Raw genomic sequence first — 26856 nt, 5'->3', positions numbered from 1 at the left:
CATAAAGCCAGCACAGCTGTTTGGCAAAGATCCAGCAAAGCTGAGTCACATGACGGCCGCCATGCCACCTTGGTTTTCACCTCCACCTGTTGCATACTTGGGAGACCTTTAATATTTGTACAATTTGGGAATATTGGATCGATAGAAATTTTCTTTCTTCTTTCTTTTTTTTTTTTTTGGTTTTTCGAGAAAGGGTTTCTCTGTAGCTTTGGTGCCTGTCCCGGAACTAGCTCTTGTAGACCAGGCTGACCTCGAACTCCCAGAGATCCGCCTGCCTCTGCCTCCCAAGTGCTGGGATTTAAGGAGTGCGCCACCACAGCCCGGCTTGATAGAAATTTTCTTATAAATCATTTATTCCTTCTCCCAGGAATGCTCTTTCTAAGCTTCCCCAGCACAGTCCTGAGCATACAACTCCCCTGCTTTAGGGAGATACCTTATCTACCTAACGGTCTTCCTTATGCATTGGAGGTCATGACACACTTAAAGAAGCCAGAGATCTCTTTATGAAGCTATGAGATATTTTTGAAACATCTGTCCTTATACTTACTCAGGAACAAGATAATCAAAACAGAGTAACTTAAGCCGGGCAGTGGTGGCACACACCTTTAATCCAGCACTCATGAGGCAGAGGCACTCAGATCTCTGTGAACTCGGGGCCAGCCTGGTCTATAAGAGCTAGTTCCAGGACAGGCTCCAAAGCTACAGAAAAACCCAGTCTCTCTCTCTCTCTCTCTCTCTCTCTCTCTCTCTCTCTCTCTCTCTCGCCTCTTACATGGCATAGACAGCAACAAAGTTAGATGAGCTGAAATTGCCTCTGTCCTATACAGAAACCTATACTAATTGCCAAAAAATAATGTAGAAAGATGATACAAGTATTCTATAAGATACAAAATATAAACATTGTATTATGCCAGAATTTGAATAATAACTGCAGCAGCTTTGGCCTGAGGTTATTTCTTGGGCACTCTGATGGTTAAGAGTTAATAATACCCTGCTTGGGACATAGCAGCATGCTCAGGATGGCTTGAAGATGGTTTGGTCAAATGTCCTTGTAGCCACAAATGCCACCAGCCTGAGAACAACTTATCATATGTCTCTAGATTCTTAAAAATTGGGTTATGGGGCTAGTGAGTAAAAATGATAACTCTGTTTATCAATGATGTCAAAGCTTGAGGAAAAATTATTGGGAATGATAACTCTGTTCTGTCATAGATTTTTATTGATGTCTAAAAGATGAGCAAGAGGAAATGAAACACACGTCCAAAACCAAAGGTGATATAATCAGTGTTTGGGAACAGCATGAATGTATCCGTGCTTACTAAACTCTGTATGAATGAAGAAGCACTCTGGCTGCCACTCAGTCAGGCTACAAGATTCTCCCGACCATCATGGCCCGGCTCCCTCCCTCCCTCGCCAACTCCTTACATCCTCTGTGGGGACCTGTCCACCCTAGGGACGGCTCCCAGCAGATACACCTAAAATAAAATTTACAAAGTTATGTGTACAAATGTGTCTGTGTATGGGTATGTGCTTGTGGGGGTGGAATCTCTGAAGCCAGAAATGGGCACCAGACCATCTGTAGCCTGAGTTACAGATGCTTAGGAGCTGTCTGCCTCAGGTGTTGGCGATGGAACTCAACAAGAGCAGTGTGGGCCTTAACTTCTCCGAAATCAATGGATTTGGGTTTGAACCTATGCTGACCTTGATAGAGCCAAGGGCGGGGAGAAACTGGATTATCAGAGAACATGGATTCCAACAAGATTTTAGCCAAGGTAAGAGATCATCTCTCTGCAATTCCTACAACCTGGTTCCTCTCAAATACTGGAGAAAGAATAGAAGATTTAACTCAGAATCAATGGAAGTCAAGAGGTGAGAACGTGTGAGAACTCACTTGTTGGTGTCACAGAGACTCCTGTGGGCAGGAGCCTTCACAGGACTCATGGGAAACTAATCACAGGAGAAACACCTGGTCTTTAGTGAAGGTGGGGACATCTGGAAAAGAGAACCACTAAGCTCACACGTGTTTCATTTCCACAGTAGAAATGAAACAAAGAAAGTGACAGGGTGGCTATCAGACTAGAAGAGGTTGACAACCATATTAAATCATTGCCACTCAAGCTTCTAAACACATTTCTGCATATGTCTGAGGTACAGTGATCTGGAGCCTTAGTGGAAATTGGATATCTGTGCCCTTCTCAATGTGGCCACACAATACATCTCCTTTCTCTGCTTTTCTGTATGTGTCTCTTCAGTTGGCTTATTGTGGTTCCAAGCCAGGACTCGGGTATTGGAACTGCCAGACACCAAGCTCTGATACTAACAGCCATGGTGACAATACCACAGAGACTGTAGTGGCCAAACTCCTCATAACGCTCTCTGGGACAGTGACAGACACACCTCCTGCTACTGTCTGAAGAAAGGAAGGAAGTTAGGAAGGAAGGAAGGAAGGAAGGAAGGAAGGAAGGAAGGAAGGAAGGAAGGAAGGAAAAGAGCAATGCACACAGGGCTTTAAATAAATCAGTAAATCTTTGCACCCATGTGCAATAATTGGTCTTTTTTACTTCACTCTTCTTCAAGTCTGTAAATAACTCTGTTCTGTGGTATCTACTGCCACCTTCTGGCCTCCAACAGCACTGCATGAACTGGCAAAATATCCATACACATGAAATAAAAACAAATTTTAAAAGCTGTCAGGCACTTACTAAGGATTCAGGCTTAGCCCCAAAAGACAGATATTTAATTCATCTTATTAACTATAGACTGAATTGTGTTAAAAAATCCAAACATACTGGTTTGAAGTGGGTAGGGGGTAGCTCAGTTGGTATAGGGTATGCCCAACATGCAGAGAACCCTGGATTTGATCCCCAGACAGCACAAACCTGCTGTGGCATCAATGCCTATAATCCTAGCACTCAGGAGGTGACTGTTACATAGTGAGTTTGAGGTCATCTTGGATGCCACAAAACTGTCTCATCTAAACCAAACCAAACCATTGGAGCTGCGAAGACAGCTCAGTGATTAAGGGCTCTTGCTACTCTTCCAGAGGTCTAGAAATGAGTTCATAACCAGCTATAACTCCAGCTTGAGGGGACCCAACACTGTCTTGTGGGCTCTAGGGCACCTAACAAGTGCACATCCCCACACATGTATGCATTTAAAAAATATCTCTGCATTTGATCTGAGTTCTAAAGGGAGGTAGGCATTGCTTAACTAGTTGGTTCTCCCTGGTTTTTACCTCTGGTTAATGCTTTATGTTACTAAGAAGAAAACCTTTTTTTCTCTAAGCCCCTTGCCTGGACAACTGGAAATGCTTTGCCGAGACTGTGAATAACAGGTAGGAGGTTCCTGTGGAAATAATGATTTCACAGGTTCTTGATATCTGTGTCTATGCCAGTCATTGAGACATTTTAAAGGGTTTTATTTATTAAAATAGTTTTACAAGTGAGTTTTATGCATTCTTTCTCTCTCCTCTGTCTCTCTCTCTGTGTCTTTCTCTCTCTGACTCTCTCTCTCTCGCTCTCTCTCTCTCTCTCTCTCTCTCTCTCTCTCTGTCTCTCTCGGCAGGATCTCACTTTGTAGACCTGCCTGGCCTTGCACTCACTATGTAGACCAGACTTGCCTCAATTGCACAGAGATCTACCTGCCTCTGCCATCTGAGTGCTGGAATTAAAGGAATACATCAACACACTATAGATGCATAGCTAAGGCTAACTTCAAACTGTTGATTTATGCGTAGCCATGTGTTACCTTGGCAAAAACCTGTGAATGGAATTGTTTTTGCGGTGCACCACGCCCATCTGTGCTCTGTGTGCCACCAGGGCTGGAGATTAAACACACAGAGACAGACAGAGACAGAGACACAGGTTGTCCTTGAAACAGAAATGCCCCCAGAATGCCCCCTTTATTGTGTCCAGGGGCAGCTTATATAGGGATCCTTAACTGAGAGCCACGCCCCAGCCAAACGCACCAGAAACCACTCCCCTGCCATCAGGAACTCCTGAGGGTCTCAGGATCAGAGCAGATGCAGGCTGTCTCAGAGCAGAGGAAAACAAGTTGTTTACAAGAAATCCAGGATCTGGGGGTTGACTGCTCCCAACAGTTTTTGTTGATTCTGGACAAAATCTTTATGAGCCATCCACTACTTCTCCCTCTGTCATGACAACCAACAAGATTCAAATGATGTTTCTCCATCTTAGATCCTAGTGTACAGACCTGCAACGAATCTTGAACAATGTATGGATGAAAAATGCACTTTGGAAGATTAATAGTAAAATTAAACCAAATTTATCCAGACATTGGAACTGGAGTTCAGAAAAATGATTGTCGGTTTATTAATTACTTTTTCTTGTTGCTGCAACAAACTATAGGACAAGCACAACCTAGAAGAAAGGGTTTGTTTCGGCTCACAGTGGGAAGGAGCAGCCTGTCCTGGCAGGGGGGGAGGATGATGAGCAGTTCCAGGACATCAGGATGTGAGGCTGCCTGTCCATGGCCTGCAGATCGGGAGTGCAGTGCTCACAGGCCTTTTCTCCCCCCCCCCCTTTTATGTTTTTATTTATTTATTATGTATACAACGGTCTGTCTGTCTGTATGCCTACAGGCCAGAAGAGGGCACTAGACCTCATTACAGATGGTTGTGACCCATCATGTGGTTGCTGGAAATTGAACTGAGGACCTTTGGAAGAGCAGGCAATGCTCTTAGCCGCTGAGCCATCTCTCCAGCCATTCTCTTCCCCTTTTATTCAGTCTGGGGCCACAGCCTGTGGTGTGGTGCCCCCTCCCTTTAGTTCAACCTCTCTGCAAATGCCCTTGAAGACATGTCCAAAAGTGTGCCTCTCAGATGACTCTAAATCCACTCAAGTTGACGATGAAGATTAAACATCATAGTCATCTTTGGGGAAACAAGAGAGGCTGAGGTTTTGCCTTGCTAGGGAGGGGATAACAAGGGCCTCAAGGTACTTCTGCTATAGTAGAGTTCAACAAAAACCTATTCACAGTGGGCCATTCCAGAATAAAACCTCAGAAGGGCACCTGAGAAAGCTGCTGCTTGCTAGTCTTGCTGTGTTCTGTAGATGCTGGATGCTACAGCTGCTTCTGATGCTAAGGGAGGAGATGCTGGAAAAACCAGGCTCACATTGCAGAAACCTGGGAAGGAGCTTTCAAGACAGAAACCCAATGCTTTCCACTCACGGTGCTCTGCTGCCCTCTACTGGAATATTTTCAGAGTCAGCTGGCGAAGAGCATAGACAATGGGCTCAAGACTATTTTGGTAGCTGAGAAGCAGTAAAATCATTCACACACAATGGGAGCAATACCTGAACCAGCAAACTGAAAGTGGGAAGCAGATCACACCTATAAATGTGATGGTGTTATTGTGATGCTTACTGAGTACTTGTTTTTTGCTTTGTAATCAGTATATTAAAAGAGACATTCACACATTTCAGAGATGGTTTGAATTCTGACATTCAAATTTAAGGACGTGAACATAACAACTTTAAACACATAGTTAATTTCTTCTTAGTTAACAGTCTTCTATTGAGCCAATATTAAATTGTGATTACTTTGGAGCATAAATCAGATGGTTTAAAATAAACTTGCAACATGCATGAGGAGCATCTCATACAAGCGTATGACTTCTCCGTGTGCCGGTCTTTTCCACGGTGGGAGATACTAAACAAGGACTGTTCTTGCTGAAATGCGTTAGAAGTCTCCATCTCTCTCTGGACATGGGGCAGGTTTAGCAGTTAAAACACTCACTGCTAAAATCTAGAATCACTCTTAATGAGTTCTGAGGCTGAAGAGAGGATTCAGAGGTAAGAGCACTGATTGCTCTTCCAGAGGTCCTGAGTTCAGTTCCCAGCAACTCTCTATAATGAGATCTGGTGCCCTCCTCTGGCTTGCAGGCATACATGCAGGCAGAAAAAAATGTATACATAATGAACAAGTAAATCTTTAAAATATTACTGAGTTGTATGTGTTAATATTGAGAACACTCTTTCTAATGTTAGTTTTTCTGTAATAAACGGACACTGGGGATAAGACAAATTGACTAATTATCAGAGATTGGACCCACCTTTGCTGTTGAAGGCACCTCGAGTAAAGCCACTGTTTTCAGTTGACTTCGACTTTCCTGCCTAGGAAACATTACAGAAGGGAGAAGGGATGGAAAGACGGTAAGACTAGGGAGTTTGCTGTGAGGTTGTGTGTAGGCTGAGACTGCTTGTTCATTTCCCGGCTGCTTCCTCCAACAAGGAGGAAATAAGTGCCACTCCCTTTGGGGCTTTTAAACCCTCGGTTTCTCTTTTGATTGCCAGTTAAATAGAGTTTTAATTCCATGAGGGGGCATACAATGAAACCAACACATACACATAGCCTTTCGGTGCACAACAGAGCAATTACCAGGCATAACCTGAGAGGTGCTGGGGGAACATTTTTGAAAGTGGCTTTTTACCGTTATTTTTCTTTAAAAAGATTTATTGTATGCATATGAGTGTTTTGCCTGCATGTATGCCTGTGTACCACCTATGTGCCTGGTGTCCAAGGAGGTCAGAAGAAGACATCAGATCTCCTTGAACTGGAGCTACAGATGGTTATGAGCTGCTCTGTCGGTGTTGGGAATACAACTCCAGTTGTCTGAAAAAACGGCCAGGGCTCTTAACTGCTGAGCCATCTCTCCAGCCCCTTGTTTGGCTTTTGAAACAATACTCAGCTGAGGACTAAGAAACATAATGGGGGGATGTGTAGCACATTCCAGTCCAAACAATTAAAATGAGAAGGTTTTTAAAAGAAGTCACAAAAAGAAACCTAAACAAGTAGTGATCATATATCATTCTTACGAGTGTGATCAGCCCCTCCCTCATTCACCACCGCCCACCAGATACCAGTGGTGTTAGTCACTGCCCCCCCCCCCCCCAGGTTTGACACTGAGGACAAAAGCAGCCAGTCCAGAAGTAGTTAGTTTTCAGTCTGATGGCTGGTTTTCCTCCTTCATAGTATGCTGAATACAATTCTTCCTTCTTATTATTTCTAGTTATTCTTTTTTTAATGTGTGAATCTTTGCCTGCCTAAGCACTATCTGTGTACAGTACCTTCAGAGGCCAAAAGAGGGTGCCAGATGCCCTGGAACTGGAGCTAAGGATGGTTGTGTCCCACCTTATGGATGCCACAAAGTGGACCCAAGTCTTCTGCAAGAGCAACAGTACCCTTCACTGCTGAGCCATCTCTCCAGTCGATGAACACAATTCTTACCAGTTCACGTGCATGGCTATTAACCAAGGCTCACTTATGTAGTTACCTAATTTCCTATAAATGACTTGAGGCTATTTAGAGAACATTTTAGGGTTTGTTGTGGTTTGAATGTAAAACAGCATCAACTATAGGCTCCCGTGTGTGAAGGATGGCTTGCCAGGGTTGGTCGTGTTGTAAAGAATCTTTAGGAAGTAGATGCTTCTCAGAAGAAGTGGATCATCTGGGGCAGGGTTTACGGCTTTATTGCTAGGCTCCACTCCCTGTCTGTCCTCTGTTGTCTGGCTGCCAACAAACTGGCTACCTGCCTAATACACCTGGTCCATGCCTTCCTCAGTCTAGCTCCTGGGAGGAAGGGGTCTAGGGAAAGAGGGCGGGGTGAAAAGTACTGAGAAAAGCCGCAGGTACTGAGCGGCTATCCAGTGACTGCTTTAGAACATTAGTAGCCTTTAATCCCAGCACTCGGGGGCAGAGGCAGGCGGATCTCTGTGAGTTCAAGGCCAGCCTGGTCTACAAGAGCTAGTGCCAGGACAGGCTCAAAAAAAAAAAAAATTAGTAGGCACCTCAGTACCTCAGTTAGTTATTTGTTCAGTCTTTCTGAGACCTTACAGACTGCTGATAATGGCCTTTAATTCCCCCCTTATTTTATGCTTAAGGGTGTTTTTCCTGCATGTTTGTCTGCACATCATGGAGGCCAGGAGAGGATGATGGGTCCCCTGAAACTGGAGTTACAGTCATTTGTGAACTTCCAAGAGGATTCTGGGAAGCAAACCAGGGTCCACTCCAGCCCTAGAGGGAGAACTCTTGAATGTGTCAAAGAAGCAGAGTCATGTCCGGCAGATTACCTGCAAGAGGCAGAGAATTTCAGCACAGGGATGGTGAGCATTAAAGAACAGGCAAAAGCCGGTCAGGGAGACAATCACGTCAGGTCCTTAGGCCCTGTGGAGGGCCTCTTCCATGCAGCTCTCCCAGCACTCCACAGGAGGAGACCAAAGAACAGTTTAAGACCAGCCTGGTCTACTTAGTGAGTACCACGCTGGCAAGGGAATGCAAACGCCTGTCTTCAATAACAGGGATAATAGGTAGATGGACCGGATGAACCGCCCGGGGAGGCCGGAGTCGGGGAACATTTATAGAACGGCCTGTAGGTGGAGCAAGTTCCTTCTGGGGACTGACAGACAGCCCAGTCTCAGGTTACTGAAGTAACATTTTGAATGAACAAAAAGTAAAAAGGGAAGGACATGATTGCTCCTAGGTATGGTGGAAGAGAAACTTTATTGTAGATACAAGGCTTTGCCTCACATCTGGGAGAGTTCAGAGTGGACACGACCCTGAGCCCTATGAGGAGAGGGAGAGGGGAAGGAAGATGGGAGAGAGGGGAACCGGGTATGGCAGCCAAGAAGGCAAAAGGTTAATAAAAGGTGTGTGTGTGGGGTAACCAAAATGGCTGGAGTAGATAAAGACCCTCTGGGGGAAGAACAGCCCAGCCTCTGGGCTGGGAAATTCCCAGTAGAGGGTGGGGTGAGAGAGCCAGATAAATATCATGGCAGGCCTCTTATAACTCAGTTAAAGACTGATGTGGGGTGCCCTTCTGTATGCTGTGAATATGTTCTATTACCATGGGTTAATAGCGAGGCAGAATAGAGCCAGACAGGAAGTCCCAGCAAAGATAAAGGGAAAAGGAAGGTGGAGTCAGGGAGACACCAGCAACCTCTGGGGAAGCAAGACAAGCCTTGAGCTTAGTGGTAAAATACAGAATAATAGAAATAGGTTAAGTTGTAAGAGCTAGTTAAGAATAAGTCAGAGTTAATAGGCCAAACAGTTTGTGATTAATATTAAGCCTCAGAGTGGCCAGGAACTGGTGGGCAGGAGAGAAACACCCAGTTACAAAGAACTAGGCCTCAGTTCACAAACAAATCACCAATCACAAATCAATCACCAAAGCCCCTGATACTGGGTGAGGCACAAACACCTGGCCCAACAGCCCTCCACCCCCACAGGTGATAATCAAATAAGAATAAAGCGTTTGTCCAGACTTGCCAAGAATAGAAGCCATAGCTGTGTAGACCACCCCTACTAGCTCTATCCAATCAGAAGTGAACTAATGTGATTGTCACTTGTGTAAGCCAATCCTACATAGAATAGTCACACTGCTTTTAAAATTCCTATAGCTGTGCCTAAAAGGCGTTCACACATCTCTCTCGGGGTCATCGCCAATTTGTATAGGTGTGAGACCCCCACAAGCATATGGTATAATAAAGGCTTTTGCTGCTTGCATCCTGATTGGTGGTCTTTCAGGGACTTCTCTGGACCCTAATATGGTTCCCTGACTGGGGAGTCTCCCCCAAGACTCCTGATGTGGACAGTTTGAAACTCCAGCTGGCTGGTAAGTGTGAACACTCTGTGTACCTCAGTGTCTTTGCATTCTTGTGTTCTTTGTTCTTGCTTTCTGGAGAGCTGGAGCTAAACTGACCCTGAAGCTGGCCAGGCTGTGCCAAGGGGATGCAGTTTTGGCACCTGTGCCCACGTGGGTCAAGAGACATCTTTGGTCCACCTGTATTTGTATGATTTGGAGGCTCTGGCTGTGCTGGGACAGTACAGCAGGTCACTCCTGCAACAAAAGGGGCTTGCCACCAGCCGGGAGATAAGCTAATGTGAGGGGGTCCTTAGGCTGCCCCTGAGGCAGCCCACAAATTTGTCTAAAGTAAGTCAGGGGCACCAGAGACCCGATGAAATGCCAGGAGCCCTCTTGGAAAGACTGATAGATGCCTATAAGACCTGTATACCCTTGGATCCAGACGTACCAGAGACTAGATCAGACCTTCGCTGTAAGTTACAAAGGCTACAAGGGTTTGAAGGTAAGAGCTCAGCTGAACTCATTGTGGTTGCATAAAGTGTTTAATAACAGAGAGACCCCAGAAGAAAGATAGACCAGAGGGCTAACCAAAACTTTAGATAAGCAGACACAGGGACTCACCAAGGTCCTCTTGGCTGCATCAGGTGATCCTGAAGCTAAAAAGCAGGCAAGTAAATTGGCTTTTGGAAGCTCAAAGCAGGGAGGGAAGACAAGGCCAGACAATAGGCCCAACTGTGGAAATTGGGTGACAGGAAAAATGGATGTTCTGAATGACAGGGCTCAAAAGCAGAGCCACTAGGGACATTAGAACGGGAAGCAATGAGTGACTGATGGAAGGGTACAGGGCTCAGAGCCCCTCCTAAAACCTTGGTTAACCCTGAGGTGGAGGGGAAACCCATAGATTTTCTGGTAGACACCAGAGCATAGCACTCCATCCTTGGGCCAAATGTCCCCAAAGCAGTCCTGGGGACAAGGGTCCACAGGGATGAACTGGAGGACTTCATGGACTACCCGAAGATCGGTAGACATGAAAAGGTCTGGGTAACCCACTCTTTCAGGGCTCTCCCTGAATGTCCGTACCCACCACTGGGAAGAGATTTATTAACCAAGATGGATTCAATGGACAGTTGTCTTGGACACAACTACCCCTCGGGTTCAAAAACTCTCCCACCGTCTTTGATGGAACACTTTATGAAGACTTGGGTGAGTACCAACAGACCTACCCAATATCAGCCTATTACTGAAAGACCTGGATAAATCCATACCCTCCCCCCTCCAGGCAGGAAAAAATAGAGCCAAAAATCTAAGCAGAGAGGGAAAAATCAGAAATCTAGGATTAGCCGGTTCAGTGACTCTGTTTCAGGAACTAGCTGAAGATAAAGTTAGATTGTAATCTTGAGAATAATCTTGAGAACCAGGGAGTTGCCCCCTTGTGATCATCACTGGTATTTTCAGAATTTTCTATGATGCCCTCCCTACCCCCCTTCGGATTACTGGGCTATGGTTTCTTCCCTTAAAAACTCCTCCCAGTTACTCGGGGTCGAACTCTTCCCCTGCGTGGGTTATGAGTCTTGGCCCCTGTGCACTGGTTCCTGTCCTGTCAATAAACCTCATGTGATTGCAACAAGGAAGGTCTCTCGTGAGTTACTGGGGGGTTGTGTTATCCCGAGACTTGAGTGAGAGTCTCCCTGCACCGTGTGTGTGTGTGTGTGTGTGTGTGTGTGTGTCTTTCATTACCATATGTAAACAATCTCCTGATAGCAACATTGGAAGCCTGCAAAGCTGCCACTAAGGAACTGCTCAAAACTTTGAGAGATTTAAGATACTGTGTATTAGTGAAGAAAACTCAACTCTGCCAGACTGAGATATCTTATCTGGGATACACACTCAAGGGGGCAAGGGATAGCTCTCAACAGCAAGATAAGACACTATCCTGAGGATCCCCAGACCCAGCAACCATCAAGAGATGAGAGAATTCCTGGGGTCTGCTGGGTTCTGTAGACTTTGGATCCTGGGGTTTGCAGAACTGGTATGGCCCTTATATGAGAACACAAAGAGAGGAAAGCTCCCCTTGCTTGGACTCTACAGATGGAAAAGCCTCTGATGAAATCAAAGCAGCTCTAGTAAATGCACCTGCTCTAGCATCACCAGAAGTCACCAAACCCTTCCTATGTGTGGACAAGGAGGGACTGACACAGCCTTGGTCCACGGAAGAGATTGATGACCTGCTTATCAAAAGGACTGGACCCAGTGGCCCCTGGAGATGTCCCCCTTGCCTCTGCAGAATAGCAGCAACAGCCTTGCTAGTTAAAGTCTCAGACAAACTGACTTTGGGGACAACCCCCAAAACCCAGATCTGCAGAGGACCCACACATGCATAAACACCTATAAAGAAAAAGGATGGTACAAGACCCCAGATGGATGGATCCTTCTCCCATCAGATTCTGCCACTCAACTGGTCTGGCAGATACATCAGAGCACTCACTTGGGAGAGAAAGAGAAGGCACCAGAGGCCATAAGCCAATGCTCCACAAGTCTCATGAACTCAGAGAGTGGAGTCACAAGGACAGGGCACCAGGAAAGAGGAACCCAACCAGGAGCCAACTGGGAAATCAACTTCACTGAGGTTAAACCAGGACTATATGGTTATAAAAACTTATTAGTTTTCATAGATACTTTTTCAGGATGGACTGAAGCCTTTCCAGCCAAACATGAGATGACTGCAATAATAGTCAAGAAACTACTAGAAGAAATTATTCCAAGGTCTGGCCTTCCAGTCTTTTGGGGTTCAGACAACAGGCCTGGATTCATTTTTCAGGTAGCACAGGTGCTATCAAAGTAATGGGGACAAACTGGAAACTTCACTGGGTACACCATCCCCCAGAGTTCCGCCCAGGTAGAAAAGATGACTCAGACCCTTAAGGAGACCTTAACAAATTAACCCTTGAGGTTGACAAGGGACTGGACTGGGTTTCTTTCCTTCCCTTTGCTCTTTACCAGGTTCACAATTCCTTTAGCCTAACCCCATGTGAGATCATGTATGTCAGGCCTCCCCCAATACTGCCTAACCGTAAGGCGGAACTGTTAGTTGAATGTGATGAGCAAAAGTTTCTCTCCTCCCTACAAATTCTCTCTCAGGTACAAAAACAACTCTGGTCCCAGCTAGGTGCAGTCTGTGAGAAGAAACTGCCTCCTGTGCCCCACAGATTCTGCCCAGAGGACCTAATGGTCATCAAAAGACATTAAAAAAAAAAAAGACGGTAGAGACTGGCTGGAAGGGACCCCACGCTGTCATCCTGACTGTGTCCACAGCTGTTAAAGTGGATGGGGTCCCCTCCCTGATTCACCATTCCCACATGAAACCTGTGGACCCGCACGCTGACCCTCAGGAGTACGCTCCAGAAGAAGCCAACTCTGGACATTGGGAGGGCATTTGCTCACCCACAGGACCCTCTCAAATTGAGAATTCAGAAAGTCACTGACCCAGCTAGCATAGGCTCAACAATGACTATGGCTGTGTTTGTCCTCCTTCTAAGCTGGTACCTGCTAGGATTCTCTGTTACTTTTAACAGCTGGGCAGAATGTTTATATCCCCCATTGATGCTACAGCCTCACTTGGGTTATTACTGATTTAGAAACTGGGGAAACTGGGAACTTGGTTCCCTAACTTGCATTTAGACCGAATCACCCTGACCCCATCTCGTTCCTTCATGCTGAGCCCTTACCACCAGGTCCCTGGCTCATGTCTTTTTCAAGATTAATATTTCTGTATCTGCCCCAGCCATATTAAGGACAGAAAATGGGAGAAACGTAGGGGAGGGGGGGGAGATAAATGCCTCTTGGAATTGTGTCTTCACAGGCCACATCTGGTGACTGGCCCCGTAACATGGAGACCTCATTGTCGTCTCTAGGGCAGGTGTCTCAGTCTGCAAGAGGCTTCATTCAGGTATGGGCAAGGCATAATCCAATACTAATTCAGTTTACTGAGTCAGGCAGGAAGGCCATGGGATGGACACCACATGAAACATAGGAACTGTGATTCAGGGCATGGCAGATTGGTGTGGTAATATTTTGTTTATGATATAACAGATAAAGCTTTCCTGAAGATCTATGCTACTAGTTATCCATAGAGGCCAGGCAGTGGTGGCACACACCTTTACTCCCAGCACTAGGGAGACAAAGGCAGACAGATCTCTGTGAGTTCAAGGCCGCCCTGTGCTGTGCAAGATTGACGTAGTCTAAAAGAGAAACAGAGCCAGGCAGTGATAGCTCGCACCTTTAATCCCAGTACTTGAGAGCTGCATGCCTTTAATCCCAGCACTAGGAAGGTGGAGGAGACAGGAAGGGATATGGTTGGGCAGAGAGAGGAATATAAGGCGGGAGGAGATAGAATCTCAAGGCATTTAGTCTGAGGACTTGTAGAGAGAGGATACCCTACTTAGTCTGAGGATTTTGCAGAGATAAGAGCTAGTGGCTGGCCACTCTGCTTCTGTGATCTTTCAGCTTTCACCCCCAAATATCTGACTCTGGGTTTTTATTATTAAGATCAATTAGAAATCGTGTCACAGTTTGGTGATCCCGAGAAGCTGTTTTCTATACTATTGCATGCCCATTCTCTGGGATCACCCAAGCCTTTGTGTCCCCAAAAAGGCATTGGCTGCTCTAGCTAAGCCAAAAGGTACAAGAACCTTAATATCTACCACCGAAACCCCTCATTTAGACATACCCTGTAGACCAGGGCACTTGGGGGCTCTTCTCAGCCACCTTCTTGGTTCTGGATGCTTCTAGCCTCACTGAAAACTGCTGGTTATGCCTAATACCACCCCCCCGTATTATGAAAGTATAGCAGTTAAGAGAAATTAAATTATATCCCACAACATACAAGCCTGCGGGTGGGAACAGCCGATTATGGGGAGGTTTGCCTTGCCAGCAGGAACAGGAAATGGCCTCTATCCGGGACAAGCCCCACATGGCTCTTCCAATCTCTGCAATCTCACTCGGAACTCCCTGGGAGCTGGCTTACACCTGGTGGGTATACGCTGCTGGTCTCACCCCTTCAGACCAAAGACTTCCGCAGCCTGGTTTATTCAGCTAGTCCCCAGGGCAGTCTACTACCCTGATGATAAAACTTTTACCAATTAGAAACGCCACTGAGAGAGGGGAAAGGAGAAGCCATCACAGCCCTCTTAGTATGCACCCTCCCAGGTGTTGGTGAATCTAGAGCCACAGGTACTAGGACTTCAGATCTACAAGATCAGCATTACAGGGCCTCGAGAGTGGCAACAGATGCAGCTATAACCACCCAAGAGAAATCCAGAACAGGAGGGGACCATACACTGATTTCAGTGAGTTCAAGGCCAGCCTGGTCTACAAAGCAAGGTCCAGGACAGCTAGGACTGTTGTTACACCGAGAAACCCTGTCTCAAAACAAATAAACAAACAAAACAAAAAGAAAGAAAAGCAACAAAATGAGGCCTGGTATGAATCTTCATTTAATTGGTCACCCTGGTTAACCACCCTCTTACTGGTTTTAGTTGGTCTCCTAATTCTTCTTCTTTTAGCTTTGACTTGTGGACCTTGTATTTTTAACACCTCCAGATCTCCAAGGTCCAACTGATGTTTTCAAAGCAACATTACAAACCTGTAAACCTGGACAAAGCAGGCAAATATCATGACAGGCCCCTAAAAATTCAGTTAAGAACTAGATCTCAGTTCACAAAGGGCAATCACCAATGCCTCTGACTCTGGACCAGGCACACACACTTGGGCCGGTCACCCCCCTACCCCCCACTCCCACCCCGCACACACAGGCACTTGTCCAGACTTGCTAAGAATAGAAAAGCTATAGCCTTAGACCTCCCGTGTTTGCCCTAACCAATTAGAAGTATACGGATATGATTGCCACTTGTGTAAGCCAATTCTAAGTAGAAAGGTCACACTGCTTCTAAAATTCCTGTAGTTGTGCTTAAAGGGAGCTTACACGTCTCTCTCAGGGTCCTCGTCTTTTGTATAGGTGTGTGACCCCCACATGGTACAATAAAGGCTCCTGCTGATTGCATACCGATTGTGGTCTTCTGGGGGCTTCTGGACCCTAACAGGGGTGTCCCAGCCATACCCTGCAACAGACTGAGGGATTCTGGGTGGATCTGGCAGCCAGGTCTGTTAAATAAACCTGGGTCTAGCCGGGTGGTGGTGGCGCACGCCTTTAATCCCAGCACTCGGGAGGCAGAGGCAGGCGGATCTCTGTGAGTTCGAGGCCAGCCTGGTCTACAAGAGCTAGTTCCAGGACAACATCTAAAGCTACAGAGAAACCCTGTCTCAAAAAACCAAAAAAAAAAAAAAAAAAAAAAAAACAAAACAAAAAAAAACCCAACAACAACAAAAAAACCTCGGTCATTTGTCCCAGGGTTTGAGTTTAACACACTTCAAACATCGTTTCTTCCCACAACACCAACTCAAAGAGCCAGACGGTGGTGACCCAAGCCTTTAATCCCAGCATTCAGGAGGCAGAGGAGTTCGAGGCCAGTCTGGTCTACAGAGCTAATTCCAGGACAGCCAAGGCAACCATAGCAAGACCCTGTCTCGAAAAACCAAAACCAAACGAACAAGCGAAACCCCACCAACTAAAAGAGCAGGTAGCGAGGGATTTTAGGATATCCAGAGCACAGGCAGCCAGAGTTCCGCCCCACCCCTCCCCCAGCTCACAGGAAAAAAGGAACCGTTCTTTCCAAACATCCTGCCTGCAGCGAGTAGGGGTAGGGTGTTAGGGTTGCAGCTTAGACAACCGCTTTAGAAGCAGTGGGAACGGAGGAGCCTGGAGAGCCTTCCCTGCTTCACACCGGGATGACCACCATATGGAGCAGAGTGGGAAGCCCTGTGAGGGTTGGCACTTCAGCCTAGTGGGCACGGTGGCGCCTCTGGCTGTGGAGCTGCAGGGTCTCAAGACTCCAGCTGAAGGCCTAAGAACTGGATTTTGCAGGCTCTGTTGTTTTCACCTTTTTAGACAAATTCTCACTCCGTAGCCCAGGCTGGTTTTGAACTCTTCCGCCTCCGTTTTCCTAGTACCAGGATCTTTAAATGTTTTACGTTTATTTTAGTGTAGGGTTAGGGCGCACGTATCACCGTGCACACATGTTGAAGTCAGAGCACAACTTGAATGAGTGTGTCCTCGCTTTCCAGCATGTGGGGGTATGGAATTCGAATTCCAGTTATCTAGGTTGATGGCAAGCGCCTTTACTCTGTGTGTGTGTGTGTGTGTGTGTGTGTGTACACTTTGCTCTGTTAAGAGGGAACAGCACTGGTAATTTTTGTAAATGTATCCTGGAAACACTTGATATAGACTGATGTCTGGTCTTGTCCTGGACACAGGGCAAGCCACGAGGAGGAAATTTCACGTAAAATCCAGTCCCTGCAGATACCGCCGACCACCCCTAGCCCCAAGGAGTCAGAGACAGGGTCTCGAAAGGCGAGGAGCTCCTGCACCCTAACCCGCACAAGGCCTCGCGCGACCTCAGCAGCTGGGCGACTACCGTGACGCACCGGCCACTTCCGATTTCACTTTCCTTTTCTCGGGCCCGGCCGCTTCACCTCCACGGCGGCTGCCTGGGGATTTGCCCGGTGATCAGTGACGTCAAGCAGGCTGAAGTTCCCATTGGAGGGCGGAGTTCGGCAAGGGCCAATCCCAGGGCTGGCCCCAGAGAAATCTCGGTGGAGGGCACCGTGCGCCGGGAGATTGCTGGGCGGGGTGGCTGTGGTGCTTGCAGCTCTCTACGCCCCGAACAGCTAGACCGAGAGGAGTGACCGGGCCCGGAGCGTGGCGCGGCTGAATGCGACCTGCACCGGTGAGACACGGCGGCTCCGCCGCGCGACCCGGGTGGGGACGGCGAAGGCGGCCGCGGGCCCAAGGCAGAGCTGGACAGGCCCGGGCGCGCGGGATGGCGAGCTCGGGTGCCCGCCGCGTCCCCGGCTCGCTTCTGGGCCTTTCGCCCTGAGCTCGCTGTGTTCATTACTCTTCAGGTCTAGCCCAGACTTACTTCAGTCTCTTCTAGAACCAAGATCCAGAAGTGAGCGGGACCCGGATGACGGTCTACTTGGTGGCTTGGAGTCTTGCATGACCAAAGGCAAGTCCTTATTTTATTTATTTATTTAATTTATTTTCAGAGTAAACTAGCTTAGCCACTTGTACCTGGAGCTGTGTATTATCCTTGATGATTTACTAACTAATTAGCTTTAGGAGAAAAAGGTGGTGATACCTTTAATCCCAGCACTTGGGAGACAGATACAGAGGAAGACGGAATCCGAGTTCAAGGCCAGCCTGTTCTACAAGAGTGAGTGCCAGGATAGCCAGGACTACAGAGAGAAACCCTGTCTCGAAGGCTGAAAAAAGAAAAAAAGGATAAAAAGTGTATAAATTTAACTTTTTGGAGAGAATGGAAGGAGACACTTAAAGATTTCTAGTGCATTCCAGATTTTGACAGTGTGTGTGTGTGCTTCAGAAAAAGGAAGAATGACATGCGTTCATGCATGCCTGAACCTCTTGTTAGATGAAGTCATGATCCCTAGAGCGTTCTGCCCAAGTTAAAAAAAACGAAAGACAAAACACCTTTTCTAAAAGCAAGCTTTCATTAATGTTTTTAAAGTTGCAACTTTATTAATATGATTGTTGTTGTTGTTATTATTATCGAGACAGGATTTTACCTGTATCCAAAGATGGTCTGAAAGTGGCCATGGCAGCCCACGTTACCGTCTGCCTCCTGAGTGCTTAGATTGCAGAGATTACAGGCGTCTGCTAGGGTGCCTGGTTGCGATTTTTAATAACTTTGTTTTTTGAAACAGTTCTCGATGTACAGAAACATGGGAGAACAATCTGTAGAGTTCTGTATACTGTATAGCCTCCAACTGACTCCTTTCATTACCATCTTACACGTTACTGTTGGCCAAAGCCCCCGTATATTTATCCACATTTCCTTTTTACGCAAATACTTAACTCTCCGTGTTCTCATCCGGGTCTCACTGCATTGCATTTGGTTGGCTCTGACTATTTTTAGACTTTGTCTATGTGAACTCTCAAAGTTTTGGGAGATATGTGACGGATACCTCAGACAATTAACCCACAAAACGGGTTTATTTTGGCTCACAGTTTTGGATGTTCTAATCCATGATCCGTTGGTGCCTGTTAATCTGGGCCTGTGCTGAGGCAGCCCATAGTACGGAGTGTACAGTGGGACAAAACTACTCTCATCATAGCCAGGAAGCAAAAGAGAGAGAGGAATCCATCAGAGTCCCTCCGTCCCCTTCTGTGATGTTCTCTGTGTCCTAAAGGAACCCAGTGCTTAAAGTTTGTTCTGTTTTCCAGTAGTGCCAATGCGAGAAACAGCCTTTCTGTCATGAGCCTTTGAGGCGTATTACGATGTAAACTGTATCTGCATTTGTACCCTCTTATTTTATGTCCTACTCTTACGGCTGGGTTTATATGGTAAAAGGATGGAATTAGGTTGCCGTATTCAGAACACCTTAGCAGGGATGTCATATTGTCAAGATTTATGATGATGCTGACCTGCTCACCAGCTGACTGTGTGTTGGTTTTCTACAGCGTCAAGTTCTGCGTTGTGTTTTTTTCTTCCTTTGCATACCGTATTATTTGGAAGGAAGTCCAACTACGGTTCTGCTCATTGGAGGAATTAGGGAGTTAGGAATTTTAAATTCTGTATGTGAAATGTGTCCCCTCATTAATTTATTCGTCCATTTATTTATATCAGTATGGACTTGCAGGTGTTGGTTTCAGGCATTGGATTATAGTTCAGTAGTACTTTGTTTTGTTGCTCAGATTGGTGCAACTTTGACTCTTGCCTCTGTGTCCTTCCTCTTTTACTGGCGCTTTTTGAACATTCAGGCATTTTTTATGTGACCTTTCAACTTCAAACAAGTTGGTAAACTTGGCCAAACAATTTCCTCTTGTCGAGAGAGAGAAAGCTGGGCCCGGAGAGTTGGATCTGTGGATAACTGGACTTGTTGCCCGTTCGGAGGACCTAGGTTCAGTTTTCAGCATTTATGTGGCTCTTAACCATCCAGCACCCTCCTCCGAACGCTGCAGGCACGTGGCGCACATGCTGACAAGCAACTTGAAGAAGAGGAAGCTGTCGGGAAGCTGAGTCTTGCCAGCTGGAATGATGATTGACAAGGCAGAGGTCAGCTGATCTCCGAGGCCACCCTGATCCATATAGTGAATGGCAGGCCAGCCAAAGAGGCATAGTGAGAACCTGTCTCAGAAAAAAAAAAAGAGTTAGGGAAACTGGGGCACAAGGGTAGTGACTGGCTTGTTACTTTCTACAAGAGAATAACAGCAGGACTGGATGTTACCACGGAACTCTGCAAACTAACTCAGGTGGAACCTTTTGGGTTAAGGCTTCTGGAGGTGGCGTCCGACTTACACTCCCAGGATCACAATCGCAAATACATGGGAAGAAGTTGTCTGTAAAATACAAAGGGTTAGTTTAAGATTGGCCTTTAGGATGAAGTAGACTTTGGCCAGACTGATGGGAGTGGGATATTGGATGCTGGCCTTCCCCGAGAGGGGCGGGTAGGAGAAAATCTGGGTGATGGGGCAGACGACACCTAATACTCAGGTCCTGCTGCTGAAGTAGGTTTGTGAAGTGGGAATCAGAGTTTCATGAAAATTGGGGGCAGAGAAGCTCGTAGGTCTCTAATATGGGAATGGCGTTTTATGGACATGATTCTCTGGTTTGTGCCAGCTACTGGGGTAAAAAGATCTTTGACTCATTTTCACATTCTGATTGTCTGAGAATACCCACCCCTCACCAAAAACATGTCCATTATAAAGCAGAGTGATAGAGAATACCCACCCCTCACCAAAAACACGTCCATTATAAAGCAGAGTGATAGAGAATACCCACCCCTCACCAAAAACACGTCCATTATAAAGCAGAGTGATAGAGAATACCCACCCCTCACCAAAAACACGTCCATTATAAAGCAGAGTGATAGAGAATACCCACCCCTCACCAAAAACACGTCCATTATAAAGCAGAGTGATAGAGAATACCCACCCCTCACCAAAAACACGTCCATTATAAAGCAGAGTGATAGAGAATACCCACCCCTCACCAAAAACACGTCCATTATAAAGCAGAGTGATAGTGTTATCATAGAAGTACGGAAGGAGAGAAGTAGGGGACAGTTTTATTCAAGGCTAAGCTGGGTGGAGAGGGCAGAATGTACAAGGACAGGGAAGGAGTGTGGGACGTGAAGGGCCTCTCCCTATGTTCTTACTCTGGGGAACTGTGCAAGGGGAAGCAGGATTGGGGGCTGAAAGTGTAAATTTGGGCCAGATCCCCGCTCCCCCCCGAGGAGTTTATTTAGTGTGTGAATGGGCACATATACCATGGTGTGTGTCCAGGTCGGAGAACAACTTTCAAGAGTTGGTTCTCTTCCTTCCATCATGTGGGGTTTCAGTCAGGTGGTAGGTGCCTTTACCCCCTGAACCATCTCTTAGTTTGAAGTGAGTCAATCCACTTCTAGTCCGGACTGTTAAGTAAGAAGACACGCACCTTTGATCCCGATCTTGTAGACCAAGTTGGCCTCGAACTCACAGAGATCCACCTACTTCTGCCTCCAAGTGCTGGGAATTAAAGGCGTGCGCCACCATCATCTGGCAATATTTGCTAAATATTAATATTTGTTAAGTAGTTAAATGGTGTGTGACATTGATCAGAGATGCTAAGATATATTATAGGTATCTCAACTTTGATGAAAAATAGTAACTCGTTATAGCTTCCTTGAATGCTCTGCCCCCACTATACGAATCCTCGTCACACTTACCCATGGGTAGATTTTGAGTTACCAGCTCCATTTGTGATTATTGATTTTTGAGACTGGGCCTCACTAGATTCCTAGCTGTAGACCAAGCTGGCCCGGAGTTCAGAGATCTCCCTGCCTCTGTCCCTGCCTCCCAGCGTTAAAGTTGTGTGCTGCTGTGCCATACCTCCTGTTTGTGATCCCCATACCCCAAGGTCTCCCATCCACAGTACAGACTAGGAACAGTAGCCTGGACTGGGGTAGGTTTACTCTGCCCCCTCTTTCTCTATATACAGAATAGGAAAGCGGCCCGTCCTTGAGGATGAGGAGGCCACCATTTGTAACTTCAGAAACACTGGTGTAGCTGGGTAGGGTGGCACCCTCTTGGCGTCCCCTCATTGGGGAGGTAAGGAAAGGACAATCAGGGGTGTAAGATCAGCCTTGACTACCTAGCAAGTTTGAGGCTAGATTGGAACAGATGAGACTTTGTTCTATGAAGCACAATTAATTAAAAACCCAGAGAGAGAAATTGGGGTTCAACCTGAAAATCAGAAAAGCAAAACAGTCACTGGCTCTAACCTTGACCTTTTTGAAATTGCCATCCTGCCTCCAGGAATCTCAGAATGAGACTGTGTCTGAGAGCTGTTTCCTCCCGTTTTATAATCCTCTCTAGGGCTGGGATTAAAAGTGTGTACTGCCCGGTTTCTATGGCAACTAGTGTGTCTACTGGGATTAAAGGTGTGTGTTATCATACACCTGTAAGGCTGACTAGTGTGGCTGTTTTACTCTCCCGATCGTCAGGCAAGCTTTATTTACTAAAATACGATTGAAATGCCACTATAGTTCTACAACAGCTAACCCCTGCTACATTGATGAACTGGCCCTTTCCTGCCTGATAGCCAACTTGTGAAAACTCAGAGTACCTATTCTCCCCAAATGTCAGCCATTTTTATCCTGATTTGGTTGCCGCTAATAATAGCAGTGCCTTTATACTTCACATTAAATGTGCTGGTACATCTGCAAACCTTACTGTCAGTTTGTTTTGTGAATGGCTCTGTGATCCACACCTTTATTTCTTCATGGTGGTATGGAAGCCGAGGAAAGTCAAGACTCTAGCCTTGTTCTTCTCAACAGGGTGGCTGAGGCCAGGTGCAAACCCAAGTGACTTACTAGGACTCTGTGGTATGGCTTTGATTGAGTGACTGCAGATGGTAGAAGAAGAGGCTTGGGTTCCCTGCTCAGAATTCTAGGAGCCACAGGAGGACCTGTGATGCCCCAGAGCAGGCTGGAGGTCTCTTCTGTTCTAGAGGGTGTGCTCACCTGTCTCGGTCAGTTGGCTGGTGTTGTGTGTATTTCAGCCCTCTTGGTTTACAACAGGTTCCCCACCCCTTAAAAACAAAACGTGACAGACAAGTCCAAGCTGGAAGGGCAGAAAGAGGGTTTATTGAGCTGACAGGTTTCAGGGTAGGGCTAAGTTTGGGCACAGGATTTGAAAAGGTGCTGTCAGGTTATGCTTTTCTCCTTCATCTCCCTAGACTGGCTTATTTCTTAAGAGATTAGCAATCAGTCTGCGCAGCAGGAGCTGCAAATCAAATGACTTTACCTCTTCCCAGTTCCCGAGAAATCACTAGACTTTTCCCCTTTCCCAGCTAGGTCTCCTTGTCACTTGCAGTGGACTTGTGTTTTTCCCTGAACCAAAGGGTATGGGTTGTTAATATACTGATGTTTTCCCCTTCAGTCTGGAACTGAGGGAGAGTTCCACTCTAAGCATGGACACCCCAGAAATGAACTGTAGAGAAAGTTACTACGGGGGGTGGGGCGGTGGAGGGGAAGGAAAGTTGTAGGCCCCTCCGATAACCAGAGGGTAAACTTTAAACTACATTTACTAGTGGGTCAGAGAGCGCAGTGTCTTTGGCCTCTTTCAAATTCCTTTCTCTCTGTCTCTCTGTCTCTCTCTCTCTGTTTTCCTCGTCTCTTTTCATGTTACACATGATGAGATTCAGATTTGTAAAGATGGTGGTGCCAGGTGTTGGTGAGTCCGTGGAGCTGGTTGGTGGGAGCGTACATCACCACCGTTGCTTTGAGAACAACTTGGACCTTTCTAGTAAAATCGAGGGTCTGTCCGTGTGCCTGTGTGTGTGCACGGAGGGTCACAGGGATGGTGTTTCTAACGGTCCCAACTGTAAATAAGTCAGGTGGCCACCAGAAGAACCAACGGAGCCGCAGTGAAAATGAGCAGAATCAGCACTGTCTCAGGAGTGAACCCCTGTTGGTAAAAACAATGGGCTGTCTGGACTTGGGATTCCATTCTTTGAAATGGAAAACCAGGCAGTGTGTGGTGGGGGGAAGAGGGAGAGACGGGAGTGATTGTCACCGTTATAGTAAGTTAATTCCTCTGCAGCCATTTCCTCGCCCTGTTCTTGAACCTTCCCGGAATGAACCGTGTCTTCAGTGAGCTGACGACAGAGACCTTGCCAGAGGGGGAGGTGTTCAGCTGAGAACTCCACAGGAAAAGGAGTCAAAAGTGAAAAGGCAGGGAAGAATCAGCACTAGGGCGGGGAGGGAGCGTGGTTTCACTTCTGATGGAGATGGAGTTACAGGTGGGAGTGGCGGAAAGTTGAGCTGGGAGACCGGAGGAGGCCTGGGTCCACAGGACGCTCTCAGAGGAAAAGGAAGGGAAAGATTTTTGACTTTATCTCTGGGGTGCCAGAAAGCATTTGGGGGCGTTTCACCAGTGAGCACACTGGCACTTCACGCTAAGCTGAGTGTGTTGGAGGGGCAAAAAGGAAGACGGCCATTGTAACTGGAGTGGCGCCAGCTGAGGTGAGAGGTGATATATATATATATATATATATATATATATATATATATATATATATATAGTCCCTGATGTTGAATCTGCTTGCTGCAGCCACTAGAGAGATCCTTCTAGATGGCAAGGAATGCCTCTTTCATTCCCTGTGTAGCTTCAGTTCCTGAAGCATCGTAGACGCTCAGTAAATCATACTTAAACCCTCAGTGGTTTCCCGCGAATGCTGGGATGAAAATGCTGGGATGATCAGCTCTATCTGACTGAGCTGGGCCTGAGAGAACAGATGTCTTCTGGGAATGTCATAGGCAAGAGATAGGAGACAAATTTCCAATCACAAACCCAGAAAACTTGCCATTTTTTTCCTAAAGCAAGGCCACACAGGAGGTCAGTTGTAGACCTGGGTGTTTTAAACCTTTGTCTCGTTAACCTCTCAGCTGGCAGCTGCATCTGAGCCCTGTGCGTGTTTCCGCTGTGGTGAACCTGGTCAGCTCCTTGCCCTGGTGGCTTTCACTGCCCTCAAAACACCATTGCTGTTTGGACTGTGGTCCCCAGGATTCCCAGGGCAGCCTGGTATCCAGCCCCGAGCTGTGACTAGGGCTATAATATTGGGGAACATCACGTTTGGTAGCCGGGGGTGGGGGGTGTAGCCATTTCTCGGGTTCACATAGCCAGATCAATTGCTTTTTTGCCCTGAAGTCTAACCTCTCCGGGTTTGTTAGAGATAGCTAGCTGATGTTTACCTCTGGAAAAATTTACTTAATTTAGATTGAGAAATAGGCCTTAACTGTACCCTGTGAACGTGTAAGTGGGGTCTCGCAGTGCATGGAGCCTTTAGCTAAGTATTCTGGGATGACAGGAAAAAGGGACTCCTGTTGGGAAACCCGGGGACGTGTTTGAGGAACTGCTGGGGTAACTGAAAGAATCCCTGAGTGTCAGACCTCTACTCGCCTCTCTGGGTACTATATTCCGCACCTGGGGGTTCATTGTCTTCTAGGAGCTCTCTGGCTCAGAGGAGTTTGAGGAAGCAGGAAGTCAGGTGCTAGGTGTGGGGCAGAAGAAACCACAGGTGGGGGAGAGGGATTTAGCACCTAGTGCAAAAATTGTGGCTGTGAAGAAGTGTGGGGCCGGAGCTTGGATGCATTCCCTTCCAAACGGGGCCAGGGCAGGGGTGGGAGCAAGAGCAAAAGCGTCTGCCTGGGAGGTGTGGACCTTCACAGTAACACTTCTTCAGAGTGTGTGCAACTCAGTGATTCTCACAGCCGAGAATCGGGCCCAGGATCCACACTGCGTTGCCAGAAATGACAGTGGTCCCCCCTCCCCCCTTCTACCCCCCACCTCTGTGTAGCAGGTTCGATATTTATGAGAGCCTCGGCTTTGTAAAGGGCCAGAGGGAGACTCAGCGGTGGACGGAGAGTAAAAGGTGCAGGCCTTTTTTTTGTGGCATCTCCTTGCTTCTGTGGAACTGTAGCTGATTCCTGACTCACTGGAGGGGCTGGAGATCCGGTGCTCCAGGAGCAGGGGTGCATATGGCTTCAGGCACAAGGTAATAGGCCGTAGCTTCCTGTGGATTCAGAACTCTCCTTTGAGCAGGGAGTGGTGGCGAACTTTCCTAATTTGCTTTTCTGCTGCTGTGGTAAAACAGTCTAACCACAGCAACTTGAGGAAAGAATTTATTTCAGCTTAAATTTCCAGGTCATGCTCCATCATCGAGGGAAGTCGGTGCAGGAATGCAAGAATTTAAAGGAACAGTACCTATTAGCTCACTCACTTATGCGCAGCCTCAGACTGTGCCTAGGAGAAACATTGTCCGCAGAGTGCTGTGCCCTCCTCTATCAGTAAACAATTAAAGCTGTGCCTCACAGACGTGCCCACGTGTCTCATTTAGGCAGTTCTCCAACTGAGGCTCCGTCTTCCAGGTGACACTAGGTTGTGCCAGATGGCCAATGAAAAACAAGATGTGCGCCGCTCACTTAAGGTGATTTTAGTGACTCTAGCTTTCTATGGTTTCTGTCTGTCTGGAGCCAGACATGGAGGGGAGGATAATGTTTGCATCTTATTGTGGAGGTGATCAGAGAGAACACGGTCGAGGTGTATATGATAAAATGGGGGAACGTAGTTACCTGAGAAAGGTATTTTTAGAATCCCAGCAGAGGCACACGGCTGTGATCCCAGTTCTCAGGAGGCAAAAGCAGGAGAGCGCATTCAAGGCCAGCATGAGTGCCGAGATTCTGCCTCGTCAAACGAGCACAAGATTTTGTGAAGGGTGGTTTGCATTTGACCTGACAGAATAAAATATGGGAATGGGTGTGGTCTTCCTCGGGCTCTCCTCCCTTCCTCCCCTCTTCCCCTCTCCCCCAGCATTTTTTTCCTTAATTATGCAAGCTTGAGCTCCTTCCGTCACTGAAAAGCAAAAAGTGCTGTCTTAGCAGGAGTGCTCGAGCCAGCCTGTAGTGAAGTCCAGCGTGCTTTCAGCCAGATCTGAAGAATGCACGCGCCTTTCCTGTCGTCAGCTCTGCTCAGTTTACCAAGCCTTCTGCATAGCTGAGCTCCTCTGGCTGTCGATCAGAGGAGCTGCTCTTGGGCCCCGGTTCACGGTGTGCTGGGGTAAGGAAGTGGCGTGGATCGGGCC

At 47.0% G+C, this 26856-nt stretch overlaps 1 protein-coding gene and 1 non-coding gene across 5 annotated transcripts in view; one reads left to right on the top strand and one right to left on the bottom strand.

The window, feature by feature from the left end:
- Nucleotides 1–17297: 17297 nt before the first annotated feature.
- Trim26 (tripartite motif containing 26) overlaps nt 17298–26856 on the top strand; it is a 25118-nt gene continuing 15559 nt past the window's right edge. For 2 of the 4 annotated variants that reach the window (XM_075979236.1, XM_075979234.1), the window contains exons 1-2: nt 17304–17442; nt 17650–17721. In XM_075979236.1, the coding sequence (XP_075835351.1) occupies nt 17712–17721 (10 nt within the window). In that variant the 5' untranslated portion in view covers nt 17304–17442; nt 17650–17711. Of the gene's footprint in view, nt 17443–17617; nt 17722–26856 lie in introns of all 4 variants that reach the window. The other 2 variants (XM_075979238.1, XM_075979235.1) reach the window with 2 other exon arrangements.
- On the bottom strand, nt 21627–21748 carry LOC142855195 (small nucleolar RNA SNORA51). The gene has a single exon (XR_012911458.1). It is a non-coding gene; the product is annotated as a small nucleolar RNA SNORA51 (small nucleolar RNA).

The sequence above is a fragment of the Microtus pennsylvanicus genome, chromosome 7, assembly GCF_037038515.1.
Source record: "Microtus pennsylvanicus isolate mMicPen1 chromosome 7, mMicPen1.hap1, whole genome shotgun sequence".
Lineage (NCBI taxonomy): Eukaryota > Metazoa > Chordata > Mammalia > Rodentia > Cricetidae > Microtus > Microtus pennsylvanicus.
The sequence above is the reverse complement of the archived record's forward strand: the minus strand, read 5'-3'. Positions and strand labels throughout refer to the sequence as shown.